The sequence below is a fragment of the Cuculus canorus genome, chromosome 4, assembly GCF_017976375.1.
Source record: "Cuculus canorus isolate bCucCan1 chromosome 4, bCucCan1.pri, whole genome shotgun sequence".
NCBI classification, from domain to species: domain Eukaryota; kingdom Metazoa; phylum Chordata; class Aves; order Cuculiformes; family Cuculidae; genus Cuculus; species Cuculus canorus.
This window is the reverse complement of record NC_071404.1, coordinates 78,223,760-78,248,449: the sequence shown is the minus strand read 5'-3', so window position 1 is coordinate 78,248,449 and position 24,690 is coordinate 78,223,760. Positions and strand designations below refer to the sequence as shown.

The window sequence follows — 24,690 nt, the reverse complement described above, 5'->3', positions numbered from 1 at the left end:
GGTTTCATGCTTTTCCGTTACCAGTTTGCCAAACGCCACAGAGAGGGAGGGTCTGCAGTTTGCAAAGGAGCCTCCCGGGACATCCCCGCTCACACAATCCTGTCCCCCTTCCCCACTGCAGCAGCTGAGAACTACAAAGGAGAGGACAGCTGGGCTTCTCATTAGGATCACCATGCCTGAATCCATGGATGGTCAGCTGTACCTAATGCCCATTTGCAGCTTCTCCCGCCCCACAGCGGATCGGGGTTATCCACAACCTCTGCTGACGTAAGGCAGCCCGAGCGCAGCGGCTCTGGAACAGCAGAGATAAGAGAGAAACGCAGTGGAGAGATGGGAGAAGGAAGCCGGCGTCAGTGTCGTCTCCATGAGAACACAACTTACCAGCACGCTACCGCTTCCAAGATAAAGCATCTCCCCTAAAAGCAGGCCACACGCATCTGCTGGTGATCAATACAAGCCTTTAACAGCTGCCAGATACTGTGGCAACGGTCCTGCTCACTGCTTCCATGCAACTCTGAACGTGCAAGAGCATTTAGCAAGGCGAAGGCCTCAGCGGGGCTCAGCCTTGCCCAAGCACTTTTTTCAGCCGCCTGGATTTCCCTCCTTTCCCTAGAGTGCATCTCCACATTAATTAATAGGTCACTGAACCGGTTTATGTTAATTGTCAGAAGCACCTCGGCTTTGTTCCCAAGGGGAGGGACCAAAGTTCAATAAGTTGCTGTCTACGAAGCAAAATTGCAAAACGTAAGGTTTTGCGCACACCGAGATCGCCGGCAATTCCTAAGGGAGCTTTTTTATGCCGCAGTAAACAATTACCTCTCCTTAGCGAGGCGCACGCTGCCAGTGATCCCTCACCACCTCTGCTGGTACCAGAACACCCTTCTCTCATCCATGACTCGCTCCGTCGGCACCAGATCACCCTCCCTCATACCTGACTCTTTCCAGGGGTACCAGCTCACCCCCAACCACCCCTCACGGCTCTGCCTGTACCACATCACCCTCACTCGTCAGCACAACCCCCAAACCTGCAAATAACTTGGAGACATCGCTGCTCCCCAAACGTGCCTCAATGCCACCCGGTTTTAACTTATCCTCTGCAGACAACGCTCTGCGCAGCAACTTCTGCCCGTACCATCCTCGCTACGAGTAAAAACCACACCATTAAAAGGGAGACTGCAGCACAGGGGTGTTTTTCTCCCAAAAGCACCTTTTATTGGGGTTCGCACCACAGCACCTGCCAGGGAGCTCCCCCGGACTCTAATTAAAGCGCCGGCTGTTTGCGGAATTCCCAGGCCGGCCCTTCCGAACCCCACTAACAGAGCTGCCCCCGACTCAGGACCCTGATAATGGAGCTGCCCCCGACTCAGAACCCTGATAACGGAGCTGCCCCCCACTCAGGACCCTGGTAAAGGAGCTGCCCCCCACTCAGGACCCTGTTAAGAGAGCTGCCCCCCACTCAGGACCCTGATAATGGAGCTGCCCCCCACTCGGGACCCTGGTAACGGAGCTGCCCCCCACTCAGGACCCTGATAACGGAGCTGCCCCCCCACTCAGGACCCTGGTAACGGAGCTGCCCCCCCACTCAGGACCCTGATAACGGAGCTGCCCCCCACTCAGGACCCTGATAACGGAGCTGCCCCCACTCAGGACCCTGATAATGGAGCTGCCCCCTACTCAGGACCCTGATAACAGAGCTGCCCCCCCACTCGGGACCCTGATAACGGAGCTGCCCCCCACTCAGGACCCTGATAACAGAGCTGTCCCCCCACTCAGGATCCTGATAACGGAGCTGCCCCCCACTCAGGACCCTGATAACAGAGCTGTCCCCCCACTCAGGATCCTGATAACGGAGCTGCCCCCGCCTAGCCATTCTGGACCCCAGGAACAGAGGGGTGGGGGTCCCAACCTTTGGAACGGTTGTAACGGAGCTCCCCCTGCCCCATGACAGCTCTTTTGGACCCCAGTAATGGAGCTGCCCCCCACCCTGCCATTCAGGACCCCCTTAACAGAGCTACCCCTCCACACTACCATTTAGGACCCTGTTAATAGACCTGCGCCCCCCCCCCCCCCCAGCCGGTTCAGATGGCAGAAACAGAGCTGCCTGCATCCCCCATCCCCATTCAGGACCCCGTTAACAGGGCTGCCCCCCCCCAACCATTTGGGACCCCGTTAACAGAGCTACCACCCACCCCTCCCAGCCATTCTGGACCCCAATAACAGAGCTGCGCCCCTGCCTCAAACCATTCCCCACCCCAGAAATGGAGCTGACATCCCCCCCTGCCCCCTTCTAGACCCCTTTAAGGGAACTGCCCCCCCCACCCCACTCCGACCATTTGGGACCCCGTTAATAGAGCTGCCCCCCCCTCAGCCCCTCCAGACCCCGTTAATAGAGCTGCTCCCCCCTCAGCCACTCCAGACCCCGTTAATAGAGCTGCTCCCCCCTCAGCCACTCCAGACCCCGTTAATAGAGTTGCTCCCCCCCAGCCACTCCAGACCCCGTTAATAGAGCTGCTCCCCCCTCAGCCCCTCCAGACCCCGTTAATAGAGCTGCCCCCCCCCCAGCCCCTCCAGACCCCGTTAATAGAGCTGCTCCCCCCTCCGCCCCTCCAGACCCCGTTAATAGAGCTGCCCCCCCCCAGCCCCTCCAGACCCCGTTGATAGAGCTGCCCCCCCCAGCCATTCGGGACCTTGTTAGCAGAGCTGCACCCCCCCCCCGGCCGTTTGGGATGGCAGAAAGAGAACTGCCCCCCCCATCCCCATTCGGGACCCCGTTAATAGCGCTGACACCTCCCCCACAGCTATTCAGGAGCTTGTTAACAGAACTGCCCCCCTCCACCCCATGAGGGACTCTGTTAACAGTGCCCCCCACCCCCCACGGCCGTTTGGGATGGCAGAAACAGAGCTGCCCCCCCCTCCCCCCCCCCCCCAAAGCCATTCGGGACCCCCATAACAGAGCTGCCCCCCCCTCCAAAGCCATTCGGGACCCCGATAACAGAGCTGACCCCCCCCCCAAGCCATTCGGGACCCCGATAACAGAGCTGCCCCCTCTCCAAAGCCATTCGGGACCCCGATAACAGAGCTGCCCCCCCCCCCCAAAGCCATTCGGGACCCCGACAACAGAGCTGCCCCCCCCCCAAAGCCATTCGGGACCCCTAACGGAGCTGCCCCCCCCACCCCGGTGCACAAAGAGGAGAGCAGCGCTGCCCGCGGAGGAGGCGCTCACTCACAACAAGAAGCTCATGGCGATGGCGGCGGAGCGGAGCGGAGCGGCTGCCTGGGCGCGGCGCGGCTCCCAGCGGCAGCGGGAGGGGAGGGGAGGGCGGCGGGGCGGGGACACGGGCACAGCCCGCACCGCCCCGCGGGGCCGGCACGCTCGGGGGATACCCTACAGGGCCGCCTGGGGGCCTGGGGCCCCCCTGTGCCCCCATCAGAACCCCCTGGGTCCCCCCCAGGCCCCCCTGGGCCCCTATCAGAACCCCCTGGGTCCCCCCCAGGCCCCCCTGTGCCCCCATCAGAACCCCCTGGGTCCCCCCCAGGCCCCCCTGGGCCCCTATCAGAACCCCCTGGGTCCCCCCCAGGCCCCCCTGGGCCCCCATCAGAACCCCCTGGGCCCCCATTAGACCCCCTTGGGTCCCCCTCCAGACGCCCTGTGTGTCCCGCTCAGCACCCCCATACCCATCAGAAACGGGCACCCGCTTCTCCAGACCCCCCTGGGTCCCCATCAGAACCCCTGGGTCCCTCAGGAACAGGCATATTCCTCCTCCAGACGCCCCCCCCCGTGTGCCCTTCAGCACCTGCTGATCCATCAGAAACGGTACCCGCTCCTCCAGACCCCCCCTGAGTCCCCTCCAGCACCCCTTTTATCCCCTTCAGACCCTCCTGTGTCCCCTCCAGCACCCCCCGATCCATCAGAAACGGCTCCCCCTCCTCCAGACCCTCCCTGAGTTCCCTCCAGCACCCCCTGATCCATCAGAAACGGCTCCCCCTCCTCCAGACCCCCCCCCCCCCGAGTCCCCTCCAGCACCCCTTTTATCCCCTTGAGACTCTCCTGTGTCCCCTTCAGCACCCTCTGATCCACCTCCCTCCAGATCCCTCCAGAGTGTCCCCTTCGGCATCCCTGATCCCTCAGAAACATCACCCCCTCCTCCAGACCCCCTTGTGCCACCTTCAGTACCCCCAATTCACCAGATCTCTCCCTTCACAATCAGGCAACCCCCTTCGGCTCCAGCTCCCCCTCTCTTACTCCCTTTAATACCCCCTGCTCCCTCAGAGCTCTCCCCTCGGAATCAGGCCCCCCCCGTCCCTCTAGATCCCCCTTCTGCCCCCCAGACCCCATCCTGGGGACAGCGCGGGGCTCCCTGAAAGCATTTCCCTCAGCCCTGGGTACAGAACTCTGCCACTGCACTGGGGGGAATCTTCCCATCACTCCAGGCTGTGGCATCCCAACATCCCAGAAATGCCTCCGACAGCCTTAGCGTGGGCCTGGCAGGGAAATCGTAGAATGATAAAATGGATTGGAAGGGACCTTAAAGATCATCCAGTTCCAACCCCCTTGCCATGGACAGGGACACCTTCCGCTAGATGAGGCTGCCCAAGGCTCCATCCAGAAATCCTTCCCAAATGTCACCGGGGAACCACGGAAAGGGCCCAAGCAATAGTGCAGCTCACCAGTATTCATCCCTCTTCTTCCCCAAAATGCCTCCTGTGGGTTACAGGAACACAGCAGCTGGCTTCGCTTTAGCATGGCACTCCAGGGAATCCAACGCATTACAATTCCGTTATTTGTGCCACCCTTCCTTAGGCCATCTGTCCTCCAGGTGCTTCAGGTGCCCAACGCACAGATAACCACTGTGATCTGTTCTGATTTGGGGAGGGGGAACTGTTTATAAAGGCTTATAGCGATGGGACGAGGGGCAATGGGTATAAACTGGAGAGGGGCGGATTAAGACTGGACATAAGGAGGAATTTCTTCACCGTGAGAGTGGGGAGGCCCTTTTGCCTGGGAAGTGCACACTGTGTGAAAAAACTTGCCAGCAAAGATATGATGGCGCTTCTTTTAAAAGCTTAAGCTGTTATGACACTCTGACTCTGGTGTACTTAAAATTTCTGCCAACGGGAGTTTTTAACCACGCTCACACAGAGTGAGGTGATTCAGGGCAGAGGTGGGTGAAGGACTTCCAAGGGTTTGTAAGGAAAAATGGGATTTTCTGACCTCAGAGGTTTGCAGCTGCCCACATCTTCACTTCTGAGGTGTCTCCTTTCCGAGCTGACTGCGGGCCCCAGCCAGACAAGTCAAAAATTGCTCACAAATCCAACATCTGTGATTATTGACACATTTTTGAGCAAAGAGGGCAGAAATGCTGAAGTGAGGATCATAGAATCATAGAATACTTTGGGTTGGAAGGAACCTCGAAGCCCATCTAGTTCCACCCCCTGCCATGGGCAGAGACACTTCCCACTGCATTAGGGGCTCCAAGCCCCATCGAACCTGGCCTGGAACCCCTCCAGGGATAGAGCAGCCACAGCTTCCCTGGGAAACCTGGGCCAGGGCCTCCCCACCCTCCCGGTGAAGAAATTCCTCCTTATTTCAGAGTAAATTAAAATTACACGGCTTTTTTTTTAGGATACTTTTCAAGTCAGCATTTTACTGGGCAGTGGAGGCGTAATTAAAAAGCACTTAACGATGCTTGCAGTTTTCCTTTTGGCTGTATTAGTAGAAGCGGGTGTGGAATAGGTCTCGGGCATTTTATAGCAGACGCTGTCAAGCTGAGCTGGCCACGTAAATCAGACTCAATATTGCTGATCTTTCTAGCACGTTCATGTTGGGACGCGAATAACCTCCGCTCTCTGTTCCCGCCCGTACGCTTCCTTCTACCCACTAGTGTTTTACTTTAGTGACAAGTTAAAATTAGGCATCAGCAGGCAGTAGGAAACACTCGGCCGGGGCAGCTGGTTGGGAGCAACGCTTATGTAACGTGTGCGCTTGATGTCTCGCATCAATACCGGTCTCTTTGGGATGGCTGAGGGTGACATGAAGGTCTTGCTTCAGAGGCTGCCGATTCAAGGCACTGGCAGCACTCCGCAGTCTTACGTAAGAGCTGAACCGCTCCGTTGCTCCAGGAAAGGCACAGAGAATGCGGCCGCGGCCTCACGTCTGTCATTTTGGTTTATCCATTATGCCGTGGAGCTTAACGAATCACTCTGAAAGGGCCCTCCAGCTGGCAGAGTGCTTCGGTGTTGAGCCGAACTTTCCACCTTTTGCGGCACAGCTCAGTAAACACACAACATTCCTGCTAAAAGAAAAGGCCAAAAATTAAGATCACAAAAGTTAATGCTATTGGGAAGAGAAGAAAAAAGAAACAAGATTTTGCTTTGCAACGTAAATAAAATAGTATGTAAGTACTGAGCTCTGTAAACAGTCTTCCTGCATTCCAGATTAAACCGATAGCATCCATCAGTTTTTTAATTGGATACTTGCTTGTGCATTAAGGGATTTCATTTGCAAACAAGCAATACCTGGATGACTAATGATATGAATGTACCGAAGCATTTAAGCATAAATATCAGATCAAATCTCTGGTATGTACCAGTAACCATGCTCTACAAAAAATGCAATGCATGAAGAAATCACAGGAACCCTGAGATTATTATCCAACGGTCCCGAAAGTCGCAGTAGCTCTAGAACTGGCATAGGACAACCCAGCAGCCTTGTTACTGCTGGACTGTAAGGAGAAAAATATATTTGGAAGTCACCTGCAGGGCTGTTGTGGTGCTCCGATACCTGATATTCCCGCTACGATGTCACAGAATCATGGAATCACAGAATAGTTTGGGTTGGAAGGGACCTCAAAGATCATCTAATGCCAACTCCCGCCTGCCATGGGCAGGGACACCTCCCACTGGCTCAGGCTGCCCAAGCCCCATCCAACCTGGCCTGGAAAACCTCCAGGGATGGGGCAGCCACAACTTCTCTGGGCAACCTGGGCCAGGGCCTCACCACCCTCATGGTGAAGAAATTCTTACTCATATCTAAATGTGCCCCTCTCCAGTATGTACCCATTGCCCCTCATCCTGTCACCACAGGCCTTTGTGAACAGCCCCTCCACAGGTTTCTTGTAGCCCCTTCAGGTACTGGAAGGTCACTATAAGGTCTCCTCAGAGCCTTCTCCTCTCCAGGCTGAACAACCCCAATTCTCTCAGCCTGTTCTTTTATGGGAGGTGCTCCAGCCCTTGGATCATCCTTGTAGCCCTGCTCTGGACCCACTCCAACATAGACTTTAGTAACAACACCTCAGAAATATATTATTTGTGTAGGATTTGCTTCAATGTCTCCATAGAAAATCCACTCTCCTTTCTGCTGGCCAGTGCCAGCGGCTTGCTCCGGCTCTGCACCTCTGCTGGATGCTGAAGTCGTTGCAAAGGAACAACGGTACAACAGGCTCATCTTTCACAGAAAAGGTGGAAGCTCCACTGCAACAGTAACTTGTAGCTAAAGGAATGATTTTGGAAAAAAATCACAACAGAAGATAAGGTCTGTGGGTTTTGGTGACAGGTTACACCGCACAATAAGTAACATTTGCCAATACAAGACAGTAATTTGTTTAAATATCAGCTCCAAAGATTTTCCTTTTCCCACTGATCAAACTCAGGAAGAGCTGGCGTAATCATTCTTAACAATAACCTGTTTAACGTTAGGTTTTGAAAAGGCATCTTCCAAGGTGGTTAAATTTAACTTCCTGGTCAACAACAGTAGGGAGGGGCATCTCCCACATGCTTTTGGTTTTTTTCTTATGGTATCAAATTTCCTGTTCTGTTGAGTGAATAAAAGCAAGTTCTCCTGACCTAGAATGTTGGGGTTTTCTTATCTCATTATAGATGCCTCACCTTTGATCCCTCATCTTAGCTAAGGAGCCTCGGAAACACCTGGAAAACTTCCATGCCAAGATGATGGTGCCCTCTAAAGGTAATTCCTACACATCTGTGAGCTTCCAGATAAATGGCAGTGGGATATTTTTTTTATTGTACAAAAACATAGAAGGAAAAATGGGTGGAAAGTTTGCATCTCTTAAAATGACTCTTCCTTACACTCTGCTTGGTTTACAAGAGTGGAATGCACATAACATTCCCTTGGTCCGTAAGATTCAGAGATCTGCTTGTTCAATTAAAGCATGAAAGCCAATCTAGATAAAGGTAAGCCTTCAAGAGGAATTCCTATAATTATCTTAATTCTTTTCCTCTATGAAACCTGCTTGCTCGTTTGAAGAGAAACCCAACATGAAGGGTACGAACACCCAGAATGTGAACCACTTGAGCGCCGAGGTCAACATTCCTTTCGAGGTGCGTGAAATACGGGATTTCAAATGCCTTGAGAACTCGAAAGAGATGGAGAGTGCTATTGTGAAGGTAATCATTGGTTACAGGAAAGTTTGTTGCCACAAATATTTTATAAAAGCAAAAGCTGGGCGCAATCTTATGACCTAAAACAGCTTGTTAACTTTTTCAAACTTTGATAAGAAATGTCCAAGGCTTCTGAGAACGGCTACGAGCTGGAGAGGGGCGGATTTAGACTAGACGTAAGGAGGAATTTCTTCACCATCAGGGTGGTGAGGCCCTGGCCCGGGTTGTCCAGGGAAGTGGTGGCCGCCCCATCCCTGGAGGTGTTCAAAAAGCAGAACAATTTTATCTAAGCAAAGTTTTCATCAAAAATCCACTGTATTTTTTGAGACTTTTAGACACAGTGTCCCTATGAAAGCATTAATAACATGATTCTCCACTTCTTTTATGATATAAGAAGCGGTTACTGGTACAAAAACTTTAGTTGAAATAAAAATATTCCACCTTTTGTACAAGTAACCACCTCTTGTATCAAAAAGCAAGCAGAGAATTGTGTAGCCAAAGTTATCAGTGGAACATCGTGTCTAAAACCTCAAGAATACAGTGGATTTTGGATGAAAACCTCGGCTTAGATAAAAATTGTTTTGATTTTTGTTATACTAACCCCTTCTTGTACCACCAAAAAACGGAAGAGAAGCATGTTATCAACGCTACCGTGGGACAGCGTGTCTAAAACCTCAAGAATACAGTAGATTTTGGATGAAAACTTTCATTTAAATAAAACATATTCTACTTTTTTTGTAATGAGAACAACTTCTTGTATCGTGTCACTAATGCTACGAGAGGAAGATTGCGCCTCAGACCTCCAAAATACGCTTGATTTCAAATGAAAACTTTTGTTTAAATAGACAATATTCCACTTTTTGTACGACTCACTTCTTGTGCCACAGAAGAAGGAAGATAAAGACGTTGTCGACGCTATCCGTGGGACATCGCGTCTAAAACCTCAAGAACAGAGTGGATTTTGGATGAAAAGTTCAGTTTAAATGAAACACATTCCACTTTTTGTAGTGAAAACAACTTCTGGAACCACAAAAGAAAAGGAGAAGTGTGTTATTAATGCTGCCAATAGGATATTGTGTATACAATCCCCCAAACACGGCGGATTTGGGGTGAAAACGTTCATTTCGATGAACCGCATATCCCCTTTCGCACAGGGCTCTGCCCACCCGCCCCCCGCCTCTGGAGGCCTCGCGTTCCCGTCGTGCCCCGCGCGGCGCCCCTCGCGCAGCGCCCATGGCCGCCGCCGCCGCCGCTCTCGCCGCGCGCCGCGCGCTGCAGCTGCTGCGCCGCCCCGCGCTGCCCCTCGCGCTGCCCCGCGCGCTGCCCCCCTGGCCGCGCGCCGCCCGCCCCGCGCCGCGCGCCTACAGCCGGGTACGCCACAACATGGCGGGGGGGGGCTAAGGGGGGGCGGGTCACAGCCTGAGGGAAAGCGGCCTTAGGGTAGAAGGAGAGAGGGGGTTAGAGGGGAAGGGGGAAGGTTTGGGGCAGATACCCAAAGGCTGAAGATGGATATTGGGAAGAAGTCCTTCACACAAACGGCGAGGAGGCCCTGGCCCAGGTTGCCGATCCCTGGAGGGGTTCCAGGCCAGATTGGATGGGCCTTGGAGCCCCTGATCCACTGTGAGGGGTCCCTGCCCATGGCAGGGGCGTCCAAATCAAATGATCTTTAAGGTCCCTTCCAACGCACACCATTACGTGATTCTATAAATTGTGAGGGAGGAGAGCTTGAAATTGGAAAGGGAGAGATTTAGAATCATTCAATGCTTTAGACAGATATGACGAACAAATTCTTCTCTGGGTCTGTGGGGTGGCGTGAGCACAGGTTGACTTTAGAGCGGCTTCCAGTACTGAAGGGGCTCCAGGAAAGCTGGGAAGGGACTTTTTCCAAGGGCATGGAGTGATAGGATGAAGCCTTTAAATTGCAAGGGGAGAGATGTAGAATCATAGGATAGTTTGGGTTGGAAGGGAACTCAAAGTCCTTCCAGTCCCACCCCCTGCCACGGGCAGGTACACCTCCCGCTGGATCAGGGGCTCGGAGCCCCATCCAACTTGGCCTGGAACACCTCCAAGGATGGGGCAGCCACAAATTTCCCAGGCAACTTGGGCCAGGGCCTCCTCTCCCTCATTGTGAATAAATTCCTCATTATCTCTAGTCTAACGCAAACTGTTCTGTGATTCTGTGATTGTCCCCGTTTCTGTTCCCTGGCAGGTGACAGATGTGCCATCCCAGGACAGTCACCTATCTGAGCAGGAGCCTCAGGCCACCAAGGCAGAGAACGACAGTGTCTTTCTCATCAGGGCACAGGGATTCCCCTTCTCCTGCACCGAGGAGGATGTGCTCACCTTCTTTGATAGTACGGGAGTCAATTTTCCTGCATGGCGTTAAGACCAGTAGACGTCATACTTGAGGACATGACCTAGTGGCGGGCTTAGCAGGGCTGGATTGATGGTCAGACTCCATCTTAAAGGTCCTTTTTCAACCAAAACCATTCTGTGATCCTGTGAGAAGGCTCGAAGAGACCTTAGAGCAGCTTCCAGTGCTGAAAGGGGCTTCAGGAAAGCTGTGGAGGGGCTCTTGATCAGGGAGGGCAGGGAAAGCACAAGGGGGAGGGGTTTTAAGCTGAAAGAGGGGAAGATTTGGTTTATATATTAGGAAGAATTTTTTTACTGTGAGGCCTTGGCCCAGGTTGCCCAGAGCAGCCGTGGCTGCCCCATTCCTGGGGGTGTTCCAGGCCAGGTTGGATGGGGCTTGGAGCCCCTGATCCAGTGGGAGGTGTCCCTTCCCATGGCAGGGGGTGGGACTGGATGGGCTTTGAGGTCTCTTCCAGCCCAAACCATTTGACAATTCTACATTTGAACCCTGTAGTTAATGAGCGGTTAACAGGATGAGAATTTGAAGACTGTTAGCCAGAGAAAGATGAGTTTTTAATATTGCTGCAAAGTTATTCATGATTTATTAATCTAAAACAAATAGTCAACTTCCGAACTGCTGGACAATGGACAGAAACTCATTTTTATGGCATGTTATATTTACTTGAGTAAGTCTTTCCCACCTTAGTTTGGGCAAGAAAGCCAACAGCATCCTGGCTTCCATCAGCCATGGTGTGGCGAGCAGGAGCCGGGAAGGGATTGTCCCCCTGGACTCAGCACTGGTGAGACAGCACCTCGAATCCTGGGCTCACTGTTGGGCTCCTCACTGCAGGAGAAACACTGAGGGGCTGGAGCGTGTCTGGAGAAGAGAACCGAGCTGGGGAAAGGGCTGGAAAACAAGGGTTATGGGATTGGCTGAACTACTTGGAGCTGTTTAGTCTGGACAGTAGGAAGGTGAGGGGAGACCTCATTGCTCTCTGCATCCTCTTGAGAGGAGATGGTAGCAAAGTGGGTGCTGGCATCTTCTGCCAAGTAAGAAGTGATAGGATAAGAGGAAATAGCTTCAAGGTTTTGCCAGGGTATGGTTAGATTGGATGTTAGGAAAAATTTCGTTACTGATGAGTAAGAAAGCCTTGGAGAAGCCCTGGCAGAGGCTGCCCAGGGTGGTGGTGGAGTCCCTGTGCCTGGAGGGTCTCCAAAACCAGGTGCTTCTGGCACTTCAGGACATGCTTTAGCAGGGACGGTGGGGTTGGGCTGATGGTTGGACTGCATGAATTGAGAGGGCTTTTCCAGCCTTAATGATTTTATGATTCTGTGATTAACCACTGCCTCCACAGTAAAGGCAATTCCATTAAAAGTGGTTACTTTAAAGACTGGTAGGATTTTTCCCCAGCTCCTCTCTTTTAAAGGGAATGGAGTGGTTTTCACTTACCTAGTACCAACTGCAGCCTTGCTTTCTGATGCCAGTTCAGAGGCCCGTGCGTTCCTCTGCAGAGCTGACTCTCCATGCTGAAATGTTACAGTGCCTCCTTCCCAAGTACACCAGCAGATCAGATCCCAGTTTTTAAATGGTTTAATAACCCACGAAACTAAACTAAGCCAGTTTGAAGTCCTGGGAAATGGAACATAAAGCAGGCAGAGTACACCTGTAGAGACTGAAAACTCAGAAACAATTAAGTTTACCAATGATACAAAAATAACTATCATTCAATATCCTCTGGCTGCACAGCTGTGGATGTTACTGGATGCCAAATCAGTTTCTTACCTGATAATCATTTTGTTGAAGAGCTAGGGTTAGAAATAAAGAGTTCTTTACCCTTTGTTTCAAGCCAGTGTTTTGCGCTGCTGCGGGGAATAACTCTGTGCAGAACATTCAGTTATCATCCACGATCGAAAGACCTCCGTTTGATGCAGTTGCGTATGTTTCTGTATCGTGTGTTCCTTGATTTCTAGGCTGTAGAATTCGAAACGGTGAGAACGGCATACACTTCCTCTTAAACAGGGATGGGAGACGCAGGGGGGATGCCTTGATCGAGCTGGAGTCGAAAGAGGATGTCCAGAGAGCCCTGGAGAAGAACCTGCGGTATATGGGCGCACGCTACGTAAAAGGTGGGTTTGAGACGACAGAAGTTGGGATCAAGTGAACGAGAACTGCTTGGATAATGAAGTGGGTTGGTGTAGAGAGGTGCAGGGTGAGAAACTGAGCAGCACGTGAGCCAGCAAGGCACTGTGCAGCCCAGAGTTCCTAGGCCAGACAGGAAATGCAAAGTGGGTCACGTAGTAAGTGGCACCATCGTGGATGGGAGTGTGGAATATGGAGTAGGGAGGAAAAAAAGCTGCTTTCAATACCTGCACAGTATTCCGTGTACTGCACAGGAAAACCTGTTACGTGCCTGTGTTCCTTGCAGTTTTTGAAGTACACGATAGTGATGTAGAAGGCTTACTACAAAACCTGCGGGATGAGTCGCAAGCCATAAACGATGGAGTTGTACTGCTCCGAGGCCTTCCGTTCAGCTCCACTGAGGAGGATATTGCAGACTTCTTTGCAGGTAACTCAGCCTGGTCTGGGCTCCTTGGTTACACGATGTTTACCTCTCCAAAAGGATGCTTAGCTAGGCTGGTGTTCCTTTGAGTGAGAAAAGCAAACACACTTGCAGTCATGAACACCCTAATCAGTACAAGGAGCTGCTGTTCCTCTGCCGTAGACATACCCAAAGCTTTCTGATCGAAGTTGTGGTTGCAAGGCCTTCCTGCACCTTTGGCTTTCTTCAAGTCTAGCCTAGGGTCAGCACTGACAGTGGGTGGGGAAAGGAAAGAGTGGAGGAATCTAGATACCGTCACCTGCAACTGGAGCCCTGCCAGTGCGTGATTCGGTGAATTTAAGAGGAGGGGAAATGCCTGTGTGATAGTACAAGTACAGAGAAATGCAGCCTGGGAGTTCACAGATCTATGATCGTGAGAGGTGGATCACGTACATACTGTTAAGATGATTAGCAGTTTTTGTCATTACTGGCTCGTTACTGGTTATGGAAGCAAACTCCTCCAGTTCTCATCTGGGAAGGTATTGGACAGCGAGTGTGTGCCCACTCATGTCCCCGTGTTTGTTGCTGCAGCAATCCAGGCAGCTGCTGCCTGTGCCATCAGCAAAGAAGCCTGTCTAGGTTTTGCAAACTAAATTGACGTGTCTTTAATGAGGGATTAAGTTGTCGAATAATCCAGATCCAGTTCTCTCCCCACAACTTCTCCCCCTCCAGGTATACATGCGCAGTCCTGTAACGCTAAAGCTCCGAACAGCCACCACCACCATGCAAGAAGCTACTGAGAGTAAAGTCTTCAGCTGATAAATAGTTAAATATGCTTGAAGGCATCCAGTAGCAGAGTCACCTCAGCAGGATGAGTAGGGCAGCATTTGGGAGCAGTTATTGCCCCATAAGGGGCTTGGGGGACCCCTTGAGAAAGGTACACGGCACAGAGAGGTGCGCAAGAGGGCATTGCTGAAAAATCAGTCTGGGAGCTCAGCCTGGTGCGCACTCGCTATCGTCTCAGATACCACTACTTACTGGATGACACTCTCCCCAAGGTGATGCTAAGCAGCCCAAGAATTCAAGTTCAGTGAATTTGACCTGGGTTTTAAAGACATGGGAAAAAATTACCATAATAGTAAAAGAAAATGTCAAGAAGATTCGTGCTCCTGACCTCCTTGTTATCTAGGACTTGGTTTTATTTGTTTTTGTAGTTAGTTGAAGCCTCAAGTCAATTCATTATTGGCAATTCAGCCTTCCCTAAAAAACAACTTAAGCAAAGCAAATAAATTGCAGTTAAAAAGAGTTTAAAGAAGGTACTAGGGGAGCACAAGCAGCTATTTCACAGCTACTTAACTGTCTGAGGAGCTTGTCCAAACTCAGGAGAATAAGGAACAAGATGTCTCTGAGCTATGGCACAAGCTCCTCAAGATGTAAACACAATTGTCTTCCCACTTTCCTATAGGTTTGAAAATAACCGACATAGTATTTGTTTACCGGGGAGAAAGAAGGACAGGAGAAGCTTTTGTGCAGTTTGCAGCTCCTGAAATGGCAGCTAAAGCTCTTTCACGGCACAAGGAGTACATAGGCAATAGGTAGGTGCTTCACCGGGGCTCACCAAACTGCAAGGCTTGGTAAGAAGTGCTGTGCGACTCGCGGCTTGCTTCTCACCAACTGAAACAGCTCCTCTCAGGCTACCCTGTAGTCATGTTGTTATTAAGGAAGCTTCTGCCTTTATTACCTTTAAAGCCTGGAACTCAGGCTTTCGATTCGAATTTCGGTGGAAGCCATAGTTCAATATTTCTCATAGTGCTGTCAGGCTTTTACTCTGTGGCTCAAAGCATTTCTTTTTCAGTAGTGCCCTTTGAAATACTCTGTGTAACCCAAGTGTTAACCCTCTGGTGAGGTTTTCTCCGGTTGTGCTGAAGTTCCCAAGGAGAAGTCCTATGCAGAGGCACCCCCAGCACTCGTAGCTTGGGGGAACGTGGGGCCTCTCAGAGAACAGCTCAGTTCTGTTTAAATATTCCTGAGGGCAGCTTCATCCCAACGGAAACAGAGCAAGAGCATTCTGAGTGAGGAATGCTAGATAGACACTGCCAGCCCAGTCACAAGTCCATAGGGATCCTTGCTTCTCCTTTGTTTTACCTCCTTTGTTTGCCCCTGCTGCATTTACACCAGGTTCCCTGGTGCTTCCCTCAGTTTTGGCTGCCGTTTTCTTCAGCGCAGGACCAGCCACGGTCAGTCTCCACTTGGAGAGGACATGGCGTGAAGCGCAGCGTACCACTCACCTCTGCCTTGAATCCATTCCTGGCACTGCCCGTTGGCCAACGCCACGCAAATTTTGCTGACGCGTGTCCATGTGGGCTCTTCTCCTTCCTCAAGGAAACTCCATGTTCAACCAAGCACTGTGCCACACTTCCTTCTCTTTTCTCATGCAGAAGCACTTGGTGTTTTTTCCTAGTTTAGGTTAGCAAAGACCTTTAAGGTCACGAGCCCAACGATCTGATGTTGCCAAGCCCACCACTAAACCACATCCCACATCTCCAACTTTTAAATATCTCCAGAGCTGCACTCAGGAAAAACCCAACAAGATTGTTTGTACCCTGCTGAACTTTCTGATTCTTCTTTATTACCTGCTAATTTTTCTTCCTGAGCACTACATAACAGGAGACTTCCATACAGGACTTCCTTCCTTCCTTCTGTTTCTTTATTTCCTGTTCCCAGCCTGCCTTTCCTTGTGTCTGTCTCCCATGCCCCTATTAAGAGAATGGCTGCTCTGTAGGTGTGCCCTATAATTAACTAATAACCTTCCCTACCCTCCTATGGAGATTAATTAACTCTCCAGCTGTTGTTAACTTTGTCTTTGTCAGGGAGCTGATCTGACTCACCTGCCCCAGCTCATACACCTCTGGTTTGGGGTGAGAGCCAGGAAATGGAGCCGTGTCCGAACCTGCTGTCAGTTGGCTCTGCTTGGTTCTTCCTGGGCTGCCAGTTTTATCCAGGAATGGCCTTCACCTCTACCTAATCCTAAGCCTGGGCTCACCGGGGCTGAGCTGTACCCTCTGCCCGCCCCTGTGTGGGGTTCCTGCTTCTCTTACTCTGGCTTCTCCCTTCTGGAAGCCTCCTCACTTGGATGCCCGTGTTCTCCATCACGTTATTCCTTCCTAGGTTGTGGAAATGGCCCTGTAGCTAAACCTGTGTGGTGCCGGGCTGGAACTGCTGCCGGCTGCCTGAAAGATGAGCACAGGCAGCACTGAGTTAAGGGGTTCTGGGGTGGGGAGCTGGAAAAGTCAGGTGGAATCATTTTATACTGAGGCTAAACTGGCAAATAAGGGTTGGTTTTTTTTCCTTTCTGCAGTGTAGCTGGGATCTTGCTCCATTTGTTTAACTTTGCATTCCATATTGGTGAATTACCCCCATGAATTTCACACCCACTCCCTGGTTAGGCTTTATCGCACCAATTTCCTAGCCAAAAGTAAAAGTTATGGTCCTGCGTGTCTGCCTGTGTCAGTAACCTGCTCTGGGCTTGGGTGATTCTTCGTTTTTTTAGTTTGTAGAAAACGGGAAAGTGCCAGTTTCAGAGGGGCAGCAAGGGGGAAACTGCCTCATGTACAGGGTGCTCAAAAGGAAACAGAAAATACACTTCCTTTAGGGAAGTAAACCTTTATTTCTGTGACGGGACAGGATTTTGGCTTGTGAGCGACTGGTGGTGCTGTGGCGGGGACTGTGTATGAGGCTGTAAACTGACCGCTCTGTCCAGAGCAGCCTGGGAATTGTTCCGCTGTGTGGGGGTTTACACAGTATGTGGCTGTCACTGCTTTCCTAACTATAACCGAGCATTGTAAATGAATTTAAATCTTAAATAAATTTAAAATGCGCAGTTCAGAACCATCACTCGCCACACCGTGGCTCTCACACTCAACACAGGAGCAGAGCCGAGGCAGAAGAACGTCCTGAAGGGGCTTTCTCAAAACCTCGAGTTCTCTGCTGAGGTGTGAGCTGCACCATGGGACACCTTTCCCTTTGAATTCCAGGTACATTGAAGTGTACATAAGTAGGAAGCGACACATGGAAAGGCACGTGCTTTATGACAGGCCAATGGTGCCCTACCCCAGAGTGAGACGAGAACAGGAAACCCTTTCTGAAAGCTGGAGATCGAGCAGCACGGAAGACTCCGACACGGAAAGAGAGAGCAGTGAGTCCCTGCCTCTCACTGTGGCGCGCGTTCCTTGAGGCCCCTTCCTTTTCCGCTGCTTGTCAGCCCGACCCTGCGTGCCTACAGCTTTCAGGTGTGGGAGCTGCTAAATGCAAAAGCACTGATGATGTTTTTGTTCTCTGTTGCTCAGAATTGGGCAGGGAAGGAACGGGAAGCGCTGAGCATGGTTCACAACCTGGGAACATCCCATCACCACTACACTTTGTCCACATGAGAGGTTTTCCTACCCAAGCAAGCGCCCAAGACATCATAAATGTGAGTAACAGCAAAACTGGGAATGAAACGTAGAGGTCATTCCCAGTGCTTACCCTGATTAATTGGTACAGCTGAGGTGACTTCATGTTTTAGTTTGTGTCTGTGTTAGCGCTCGCTGCCGTGTGGCTGTGGGCTGGATGTGTTTGGAAGCGTTAACTGTTGATAATCGTAGCTACATTCCAGAGTAGCTGATGGATTGTACAGAAATGCATCTCAGAACCTTTTTAATACGAATTTCACTTTATTTTAGTCTTGTGCAGCGCCGCAGAGCTGCGCCTGCGCTTAATGATGTTGGTGTGCATGGAACGCGTGTGTTCCTGCTTAGAACGACTGCCAGGAGCCGAGAGGGTGGGAGCCTGTGCGCTGTGGGGCGGGTGGCTCCATGTCCCTCAGCTTCACCCACATGGAGAAGGGGATCCTGTTGCTACCCAGGAGCTCCAGCTTCAACAGCACCGGACAGGCTGTACGAGTAAAACCACGAAGTTTCTTGGTAGGAAAGGAGCCTGCCTTGTTCTGCTGTTTATTCCTCATCCAACTCTTTTGTTTCCCTTCTTTTCAGTTCTTTGCTCCGCTGAAGCCCACGAGGATCATGGTGGAATACAACTCCCATGGAGACGCCACAGGAGCAGCGGATGTGCATTTTGAGAGCCGTGAGGACGCGGCGGCTGCCATGGCTAAGGACGGGGCACAGCTGGGTAAGGAGAGAGGGATCTCTTACAGCTGTGGACTCAGCTCCTTGGGAGGTTGGGCACAGTCAGACATGTGAGTGGTAGCGCCCTGCGCGAAAGGATCGGCCTAAATGTTCCTTTCTTAATGACTCCATGATGAGCCACGGGCCTTGCACAAAAAGGGAAAAAAGCGAGCGTGACCCAGGTCCCAGCCCGCCTCTCCCATGTTGTCCCCAGAGTGCAGTGCCGTGGAGCTCTTCCTGAATGAGCATCCGAAGGCGAAAGAAGACTGCTAGGGACAGTGGCACGGCCCTGGATTCGGTAAGTGTGGCTTCGGCTGAGGCTGTTCTGTTTTTAGCGATGGGTTTGGGTTTTGGCCAGCTAAAGGCTGAAATCCAGTGTGGTGGGGAGGGGGGCTGAGGTTGGGCCTGGCCCTGCAGTCCAGATTCGGGGGGTAGAAGCGCTGTGGGGAAGGAGCAGCAGCTGCTCCCTGCGGTTCCAGCCCCCGCAGGCCTGGGCCTTCCCGGGTTCTGTCTCTCTCGGAGACTGCCAGGGATGGAGTGACAGTGTGGCTGGGGAGCAGAGGTGGTGGCCTGGGCATCCGGCTGTTGCTCTGTCTGCATGACTGGCTGTGAGTTCTCTATCTGTCCATCCATCCATCTGTCTGTCAGTCCATGTGTCTGTCACTCCACGAGTCTATCCATCTGTCTGTCTGTGTGACTGTCTGTCCATCCCTGTATCCGCCTGTCCATCCATCCGTCTGTCCGTCAATCTCTCCATCCTTATGTCTGTCTGTCTTTCCATGCTTATCTGTCTGTGTGTCCATCCATATGTCTGTCTGTTCGTGTCCACCCATCTGTCCATCCATGTGTCCGTTTGTCAGTCTTTCTGTCCGTGTGTCTGTCTTTCCGTCTGTCTCCATCTGTGTCCATGTGTCCGTCTGTCCATCCATCTATGTGTCTCTGTGTCCATCTGTCAGTCCTTCTGTCTGTGTGTCCGTCTGTCCATCCATGTGTCTGTCCAGCTTTCTGTCCATTTGTCAATCTCTCTGTCCATGTGTCTGTCTTTCCATCTGTCTGTCTCCATCTGTGACCATGTGTCCATCCGTCTCTGTCCATCTGTCTGTCCGTCAGTCCTTCTGTCTGTGTGTCCGTCTGTCCGTCCACATGTCTGTCAGTCCACCTTTCTGTCCATCTGTGTGTCTATCTTTCTGTCCGTTTGTCCATCTGTGTGTCCGTTTGTCAATCTCTCTGTCCACGTGTCCGTCTTTCCATCTGTCTGTCTCCATCAGTGTCCATGTGTCCATCCGTCTGTCTGTCCCTCCATCTATGTCTGTCTCTGTGTTCATCTGTTGATCCTTCTGTCTGTGTGATCGTCTGTCCGTTCACCTGTCTGTCTGTATGTCCATCTTTCTGTCTGTTCATCCATCCAAGTGTCTGTCTGTCCATCCATCCGTCCGTCAATCTCTTTCTCCTTGTGTCTGTCCGTCTTTCTGTGTTTATCTGTGTGTGTTCGTGTCCATCCATCTGTCTGTCTGTCTATCCATATGTCCATCCGACTGTCCATGCGTCTGTTCATCTGTCTCCGTCTGTCCATCGTCTATGTGTCTGTTTCTGTGTCTGTCAGTCCTTCCGTCTGTCCATCCGTGTGTCCGTTTGTCAATCTTTCTGTCCGTGTGTCTGTCTTTCCATCTGTCTGTCTGTCTCCATCTGTGTCCATCCGTCTGTGTGTCTGTCTCTGTGTCCATCTGTCGGTCCGTCTGTGTGTATGTCTGTCAATCTTTCCTCCCATCTATCCATCCATGTGTCCGTCTGTCCATCCGTGTGTCCGTTTGTCAATCTTTCTGTCTATGTGTCTGTCTTTCCATCTGTCTCCGTGTCCATGTGTCCATCGGTCTGCCTGTCCATCCGTCTGTCTGTCTCTGTGTCCATCTGTCGGTCTTTCTGTCTGTCCATGTGACCGTCTGTCCGTCCACGTTATCTGTCTGTCCATCTGTTTGTGTGTCCATCTTTCTGTCCGTTTGTCCATCCGTGTGTCCGTCTGTCTGTCAATATTTCCGTCCTTGTATCTGTCCGTTTTTCTGTGTGTCCATCTGTCTGTCCATCTGTGTGTCCGTTTGTCCATCTCTGTCCATGTGTCTGTCTTTCCATCTGTCTGTCTGTCTCCGTCTGTGTCCATGTGTCTGTCCGTATGTCTGTCCATCCGTGTGTCTGTGTCCATCTGTCCGTCCACGTGTGTCTGTCCACCTTTCTGTATGTGTGTCCATATTTCTGTCCGTCTGTCCATCCATGTGTCCATTGGTCAATCTCTCTGTCCGTGTGTCTGTCTTTCCATCTGTCTGTCTCCATCTGTGTCCATCCGTCTGTCTGTCCATCTGTGTCCGTTTGTCCATCTGTCCATCCACCTGTGTGTGTCCATCTTTCTGTCTGTTTATCCGTATGTCCATCTGTCCATCTCTGTGTCCATTTGTCAGTCTCTCTGTCCATGTGTCTCGTGTCCATCTGACAGTTCTTCTGTCTCTCTGTGTCTGTCTGTCCATCCATCTGTCCGTTTGTCAATCTTTCTGTCCATGTGTCTGTCTGTCTTTCCATCTGTCTCCGTCCGTCTGTCCATCCGTCTGTGTCTCTCTGTGTCCATCTGTTGGTACTTCTGTCTGTCTGTGTGTCTGTCTGTCCATCTTTCTGTCCATCTATCCATCTATGTGTCCGTTTGTCTGTCCATCTGTTTGTGTCCATATTTCTGTCCATTTGTCCATCCATGTGTCCGTCTGTCCGTCAATCTCTGTCCTAGTGTCTGTCCGTCTTTCTGTGTATATCTGTCCGTGTGCCTATCCATATGTCTGTCCGTCTGTCCATCCGTGTGTCCGTTTGTCCATAGTCTGTGTGTCTCTGTGACCATCTGTCCGTCCATGTGTCTGTCTGTCCATCTTTCTGTCTGTCTGTCCATCTGTTTGTGTCCATCTTTCTGTCTGTTTGTCCATCCCTGTGTCCGTCTGTCCATCTATCCATCCATCCGGCAATCTCTCTGTCCTTGTGTCTGTCCGTTTTTCTGTGCTTATCTGTCCGTGTGTCCCTTTGTCAATCTTTCCATCTGTCTGTTTCTGTGTCCATGTGTCCGTACAACTGTCCATGTGCCTGTCCATCCATCCGTCTGTCCATGTCTGTCTGTCCATCTGTGTGTCCGTCTGTCAATCTCTCCTTCCGTGTGTCTGTGTCCATCTGTGCGTCTGTCCAACTTCCCATCGGTGTCTGTGTGTCTGCCTTTGTGTCCATCCGTCTGTCGGTCCGTGTGCCGTTGGCAGCGGGCGGTGCGGGTGACGGCGCTGCTCCCTCTCCGTTCCAGGCCGAGGCCTCCTCCCGCCGTGCCGGAGCCGCCGCGGGGCCGCACCGCCGCCTCTCCGCGTACGACCGCGCAATAAAGGTGTTCCTGAGCCACCGCGCTGTGGGCGCTGCCTCGGGGGGGGGTGGTGGGGGGCAGCAGCACTCACCGTCCGCACAGGGGACCGATCCTCCTCCCTCGACGGCCGCCGGCCGCGACCTGGCCCGAGACACTCCCCGCGCACTGCCGGGGGTGGGGGGGCATGGAGGGACCCGGCCCGCAGCACACGCGCCGTCACGTATTTATTACGGTGCGCGACAAAATGAGCACCGCAAACCCGCGCCGCCCTCCCCGCGGGCACCGGCCCCGGACGCTGGGGGCGAGGGGGGTGCCGGCAGCGGCCGCGCTCACCGCTGCCGGGGCGCCTTCCCCAGGCCCTCCCGCTGCCCGTCACCCCCACAGCAGCGCAGACTCCGCTCCAAGCGAGCCGGGGGGCGGCGGCTCGGGCCGGGCCTGCAGGGAGCCGGGTACGGGTCACCGGGTACGGGTTACCCCAAGCGGCTCTCGCATCAGAGCTGCAAACACCACACCCAAAGGTATTCACAGGAAGCATCCTGGTTCCAGTTTAATCCTCAGCCGTGGCAGTGCCCTGGCCCTGCTCCCTCCCTGGGTGGGGGATGAATCACACCGGGACCGGGTGCAGGGATCTGAAATCTCATGTACACAAAGTGATCAACACTGAACCCTCGGGGACCCCCTCCCGTCACCCTGCAGAGCCGTGAGCCCACGCTCCGGTTCCAGGCTCTGCACTTCAACATAGTTCACAACAATTAAGGGGCAGCAGCGAGGAGCCATGTCCAGTCATTAGTTTTTTTCATCCTCGCAAGGAGGGAAAAAAGAGCAGATGAAGAACCACCATCTCTCCTCCCACCCTTCCAGCTCTGGCCTAGAGGAGCTGAGAACCCAGGCAGGTGGAGGTGGCAAAGGAAGCAGAGCACGGCTCCCAGTCCAAACCAGCCCCAGCCCCGTCCCTCCCCTCAGCGCTGGCCCACGGCGCAGTGCACTGCCAACCAATGGGAAACCCCCTCTGCGGCATTCAACTGACCCCAATAAAGTCCATACAAACCCCAAGGTGTTGGTCACACACAGACAGGCGCCTTCCCTTGGGACTACAAAACATTCTGTGGTCTTAGTGGGCTTCCGGTTAAACCACACGGAACACACCGGCAGCTCCAGGAGGAAGCCTTGTGGAGCAACACACAACTCTGTGAGGTAACAGCAACAAAGAACGATGTAGCACGAACTGAGAAACCTTTAAACCGTGTTTCCAGTAATTAGAACTGCTCATAGGTAACAGCATTTCATTCCCATGTCATCTCTCTGTCATTTGGATCTAACAAAACCACAAGTGCCAGGTTATTTACAAGGATTTCCCACGTGCACAAGGGAGAAGGGGGATCCAAGTGTCCCAAAGGCTGTGTTACGGAGGGGACCTGGCCCCGAGACGCCGGGGAATGCCGCTCCTCCAGTGCCCGGCCCAGCTGGGAGTGTGGTTACACCCCTGGCTTTCTCACCATTCCACAGTCACAGCGTGGGGCTCCGGGAGGGAGCTCGGAGGCATCCTGCGGCTCTCCCAGGCCAGGCCGGTGCTCAGTTCCCACACCGCACACGCCCCAACCCCGAAAGTACAGACAGAGAGGTTTCACAGCTTTGCTTGACTTTTCGGTACTGGTTTGCACGGTGAACCTGTGTCCGAGGAAACAAAGCCAGGAAGTGCTGCGTGACGTCTCACCCAACCTCACCCCGGCACCGGTGTCACACATCCAAACCAGATTGTCAATGGGGAAAGGGGAAATGGGATTTCAAGTGCAGCCAGACACGAGGATTACAAATGCACCCGTCCTGCTTTCCGTGAGCCTTAGCCGAGCAGCAGCAGGACGCGTCCAGGCCACGCGCCCGAGGACGAGAGCATTCCCACCTCACACACGCAGACACACTCACACACACAGAGCTCTTTTCCGGGCAGGGGCTCTGTTCCCGCTGTGCCCCGCGGCCGCTTGGGCACATCCTGGGGCCGCTCCACGTGGCGTTCCCAAGCAGCGCTCCCCAGCACAAGCTCAGGCCGGAACGCAGGCAGATTCCGGTGACCGTAACCACCACGAAGCTGCTTCCCCTCCGACCTCTTAAGAACACAGGCAAGAGTCTTCTCTTCCCACTCCCCTGAAGAACTCCAGAAACCACCACCAGCTACAGCCAAGGCTCGGTCACCTCCGCAGCCCGAAGCCTACAAGGGACTGCTGGAATACTGCTGGAGCAGCTGCCGGTGGCAGGGGTTGCAGACGCGCTCGGGGTTGATGCTGGACGGGAGGGGCAGCTCATTGGCCGAGCAGGCCTCGCAGAAGGTGCCGCCACAGTTCTTGCAGATGGTCTGGAATGCAGGGAGAGGACGGAGAAATTCAGGAGATGCTCACGACACAGCAAACACAAAGAACCTTATGTTTCCTATCATTCATCAAGCACTCCGATGGGCAGGAGAAGGGCCCTCCACAACTCCTCCATTGTCCCCTCTGCAGAGCGGAGCTTTGCACCTGTGCTCAGGATCAGGTCCGAGCAAAGCTCCTGAGCTCCAATGAGAGGAGGGGGAAGGCTTGCGCCAAAGCAGGTGGGAGTTACCTATGGTACCAAACCACTCAGGTTTTAACTGCCTTGGTTTGCTGGAGCTTTCAGAGGTGCCCCTGTGTATTTTGTAGCCATATAAATTCCCTGATCTTGCAACAGGAGAGGTTCCTGTGGTGACGGGGGGCAACTGGGCCCCCTCACTGCCTGCTTTTAAGCATCACAGGGAGAAAGCACTGGGATGAAGGCGCCCTTTTCCCCAACTCCTGTTATCCCTCTGGATCCCAACTGTGAAGCAAGATGTTATGACGCATGAAAAAGAGTGAAA

At 52.6% G+C, this 24,690-nt stretch overlaps 4 protein-coding genes across 9 annotated transcripts in view; 2 read left to right on the top strand and 2 right to left on the bottom strand.

The window, feature by feature from the left end:
* The window catches only part of MOB1B (MOB kinase activator 1B), a 38,693-nt gene extending 35,361 nt beyond the window's left edge, over window positions 1–3,332 (bottom strand). The window contains exon 1 of one of the 2 annotated variants that reach the window (XM_054065147.1): window positions 3,228–3,332. In XM_054065147.1, the coding sequence (XP_053921122.1) occupies window positions 3,228–3,241 (14 nt within the window). In that variant the 5' untranslated portion in view covers window positions 3,242–3,332. Of the gene's footprint in view, window positions 1–3,223 lie in introns of both variants that reach the window. The other variant, XM_054065148.1, reaches the window with a different exon arrangement.
* A 6,298-nt stretch (window positions 3,333–9,630) lies between these two features.
* GRSF1 (G-rich RNA sequence binding factor 1) lies at window positions 9,631–21,891 on the top strand. Its single transcript, XM_054066417.1, has 10 exons — window positions 9,631–9,768; window positions 10,607–10,751; window positions 12,721–12,876; window positions 13,176–13,316; window positions 14,755–14,884; window positions 17,324–17,484; window positions 17,636–17,760; window positions 18,320–18,455; window positions 18,666–18,749; window positions 21,771–21,891. Exons 1-9 carry the CDS (start codon window positions 9,631–9,633, stop codon window positions 18,722–18,724), a joined length of 1,191 nt encoding a protein of 396 aa, XP_053922392.1. The 3' UTR covers window positions 18,725–18,749; window positions 21,771–21,891.
* Window positions 20,319–23,933, top strand: LOC128852140 (uncharacterized). Its single transcript, XM_054066055.1, is given in 4 exon segments — window positions 20,319–21,630; window positions 21,632–21,652; window positions 21,771–22,287; window positions 23,773–23,933. Coding segments are annotated over 4 exon segments (1,725 nt in total). The 5' UTR covers window positions 20,319–20,604.
* RUFY3 (RUN and FYVE domain containing 3) overlaps window positions 22,703–24,690 on the bottom strand; it is a 46,108-nt gene continuing 44,120 nt past the window's right edge. For 2 of the 5 annotated variants that reach the window (XM_054066406.1, XM_054066408.1), the window contains one exon: window positions 22,703–24,174. In XM_054066406.1, coding sequence (XP_053922381.1) covers window positions 24,031–24,174 — 144 coding nt within the window. In that variant the 3' untranslated portion in view covers window positions 22,703–24,030. The remainder of the gene's footprint in view (window positions 24,175–24,690) is intronic. The other 3 variants (XM_054066409.1, XM_054066407.1, XM_054066410.1) reach the window with 2 other exon arrangements.

Bases quoted from the DNA above. Each gene is read 5' to 3' on its own strand.
- GRSF1 (XM_054066417.1), top strand. From the start codon at position 9,631: ATGGCCGCCGCCGCCGCCGCTCTCGCCGCGCGCCGCGCGCTGCAGCTG. The intron at 12,877-13,175 runs GTGGGTTTGAGA...TGTTCCTTGCAG, and splicing joins GGGCGCACGCTACGTAAAAG to TTTTTGAAGTACACGATAGT. The intron at 18,456-18,665 runs GTAAGGAGAGAG...TGTTGTCCCCAG, and splicing joins TAAGGACGGGGCACAGCTGG to AGTGCAGTGCCGTGGAGCTC.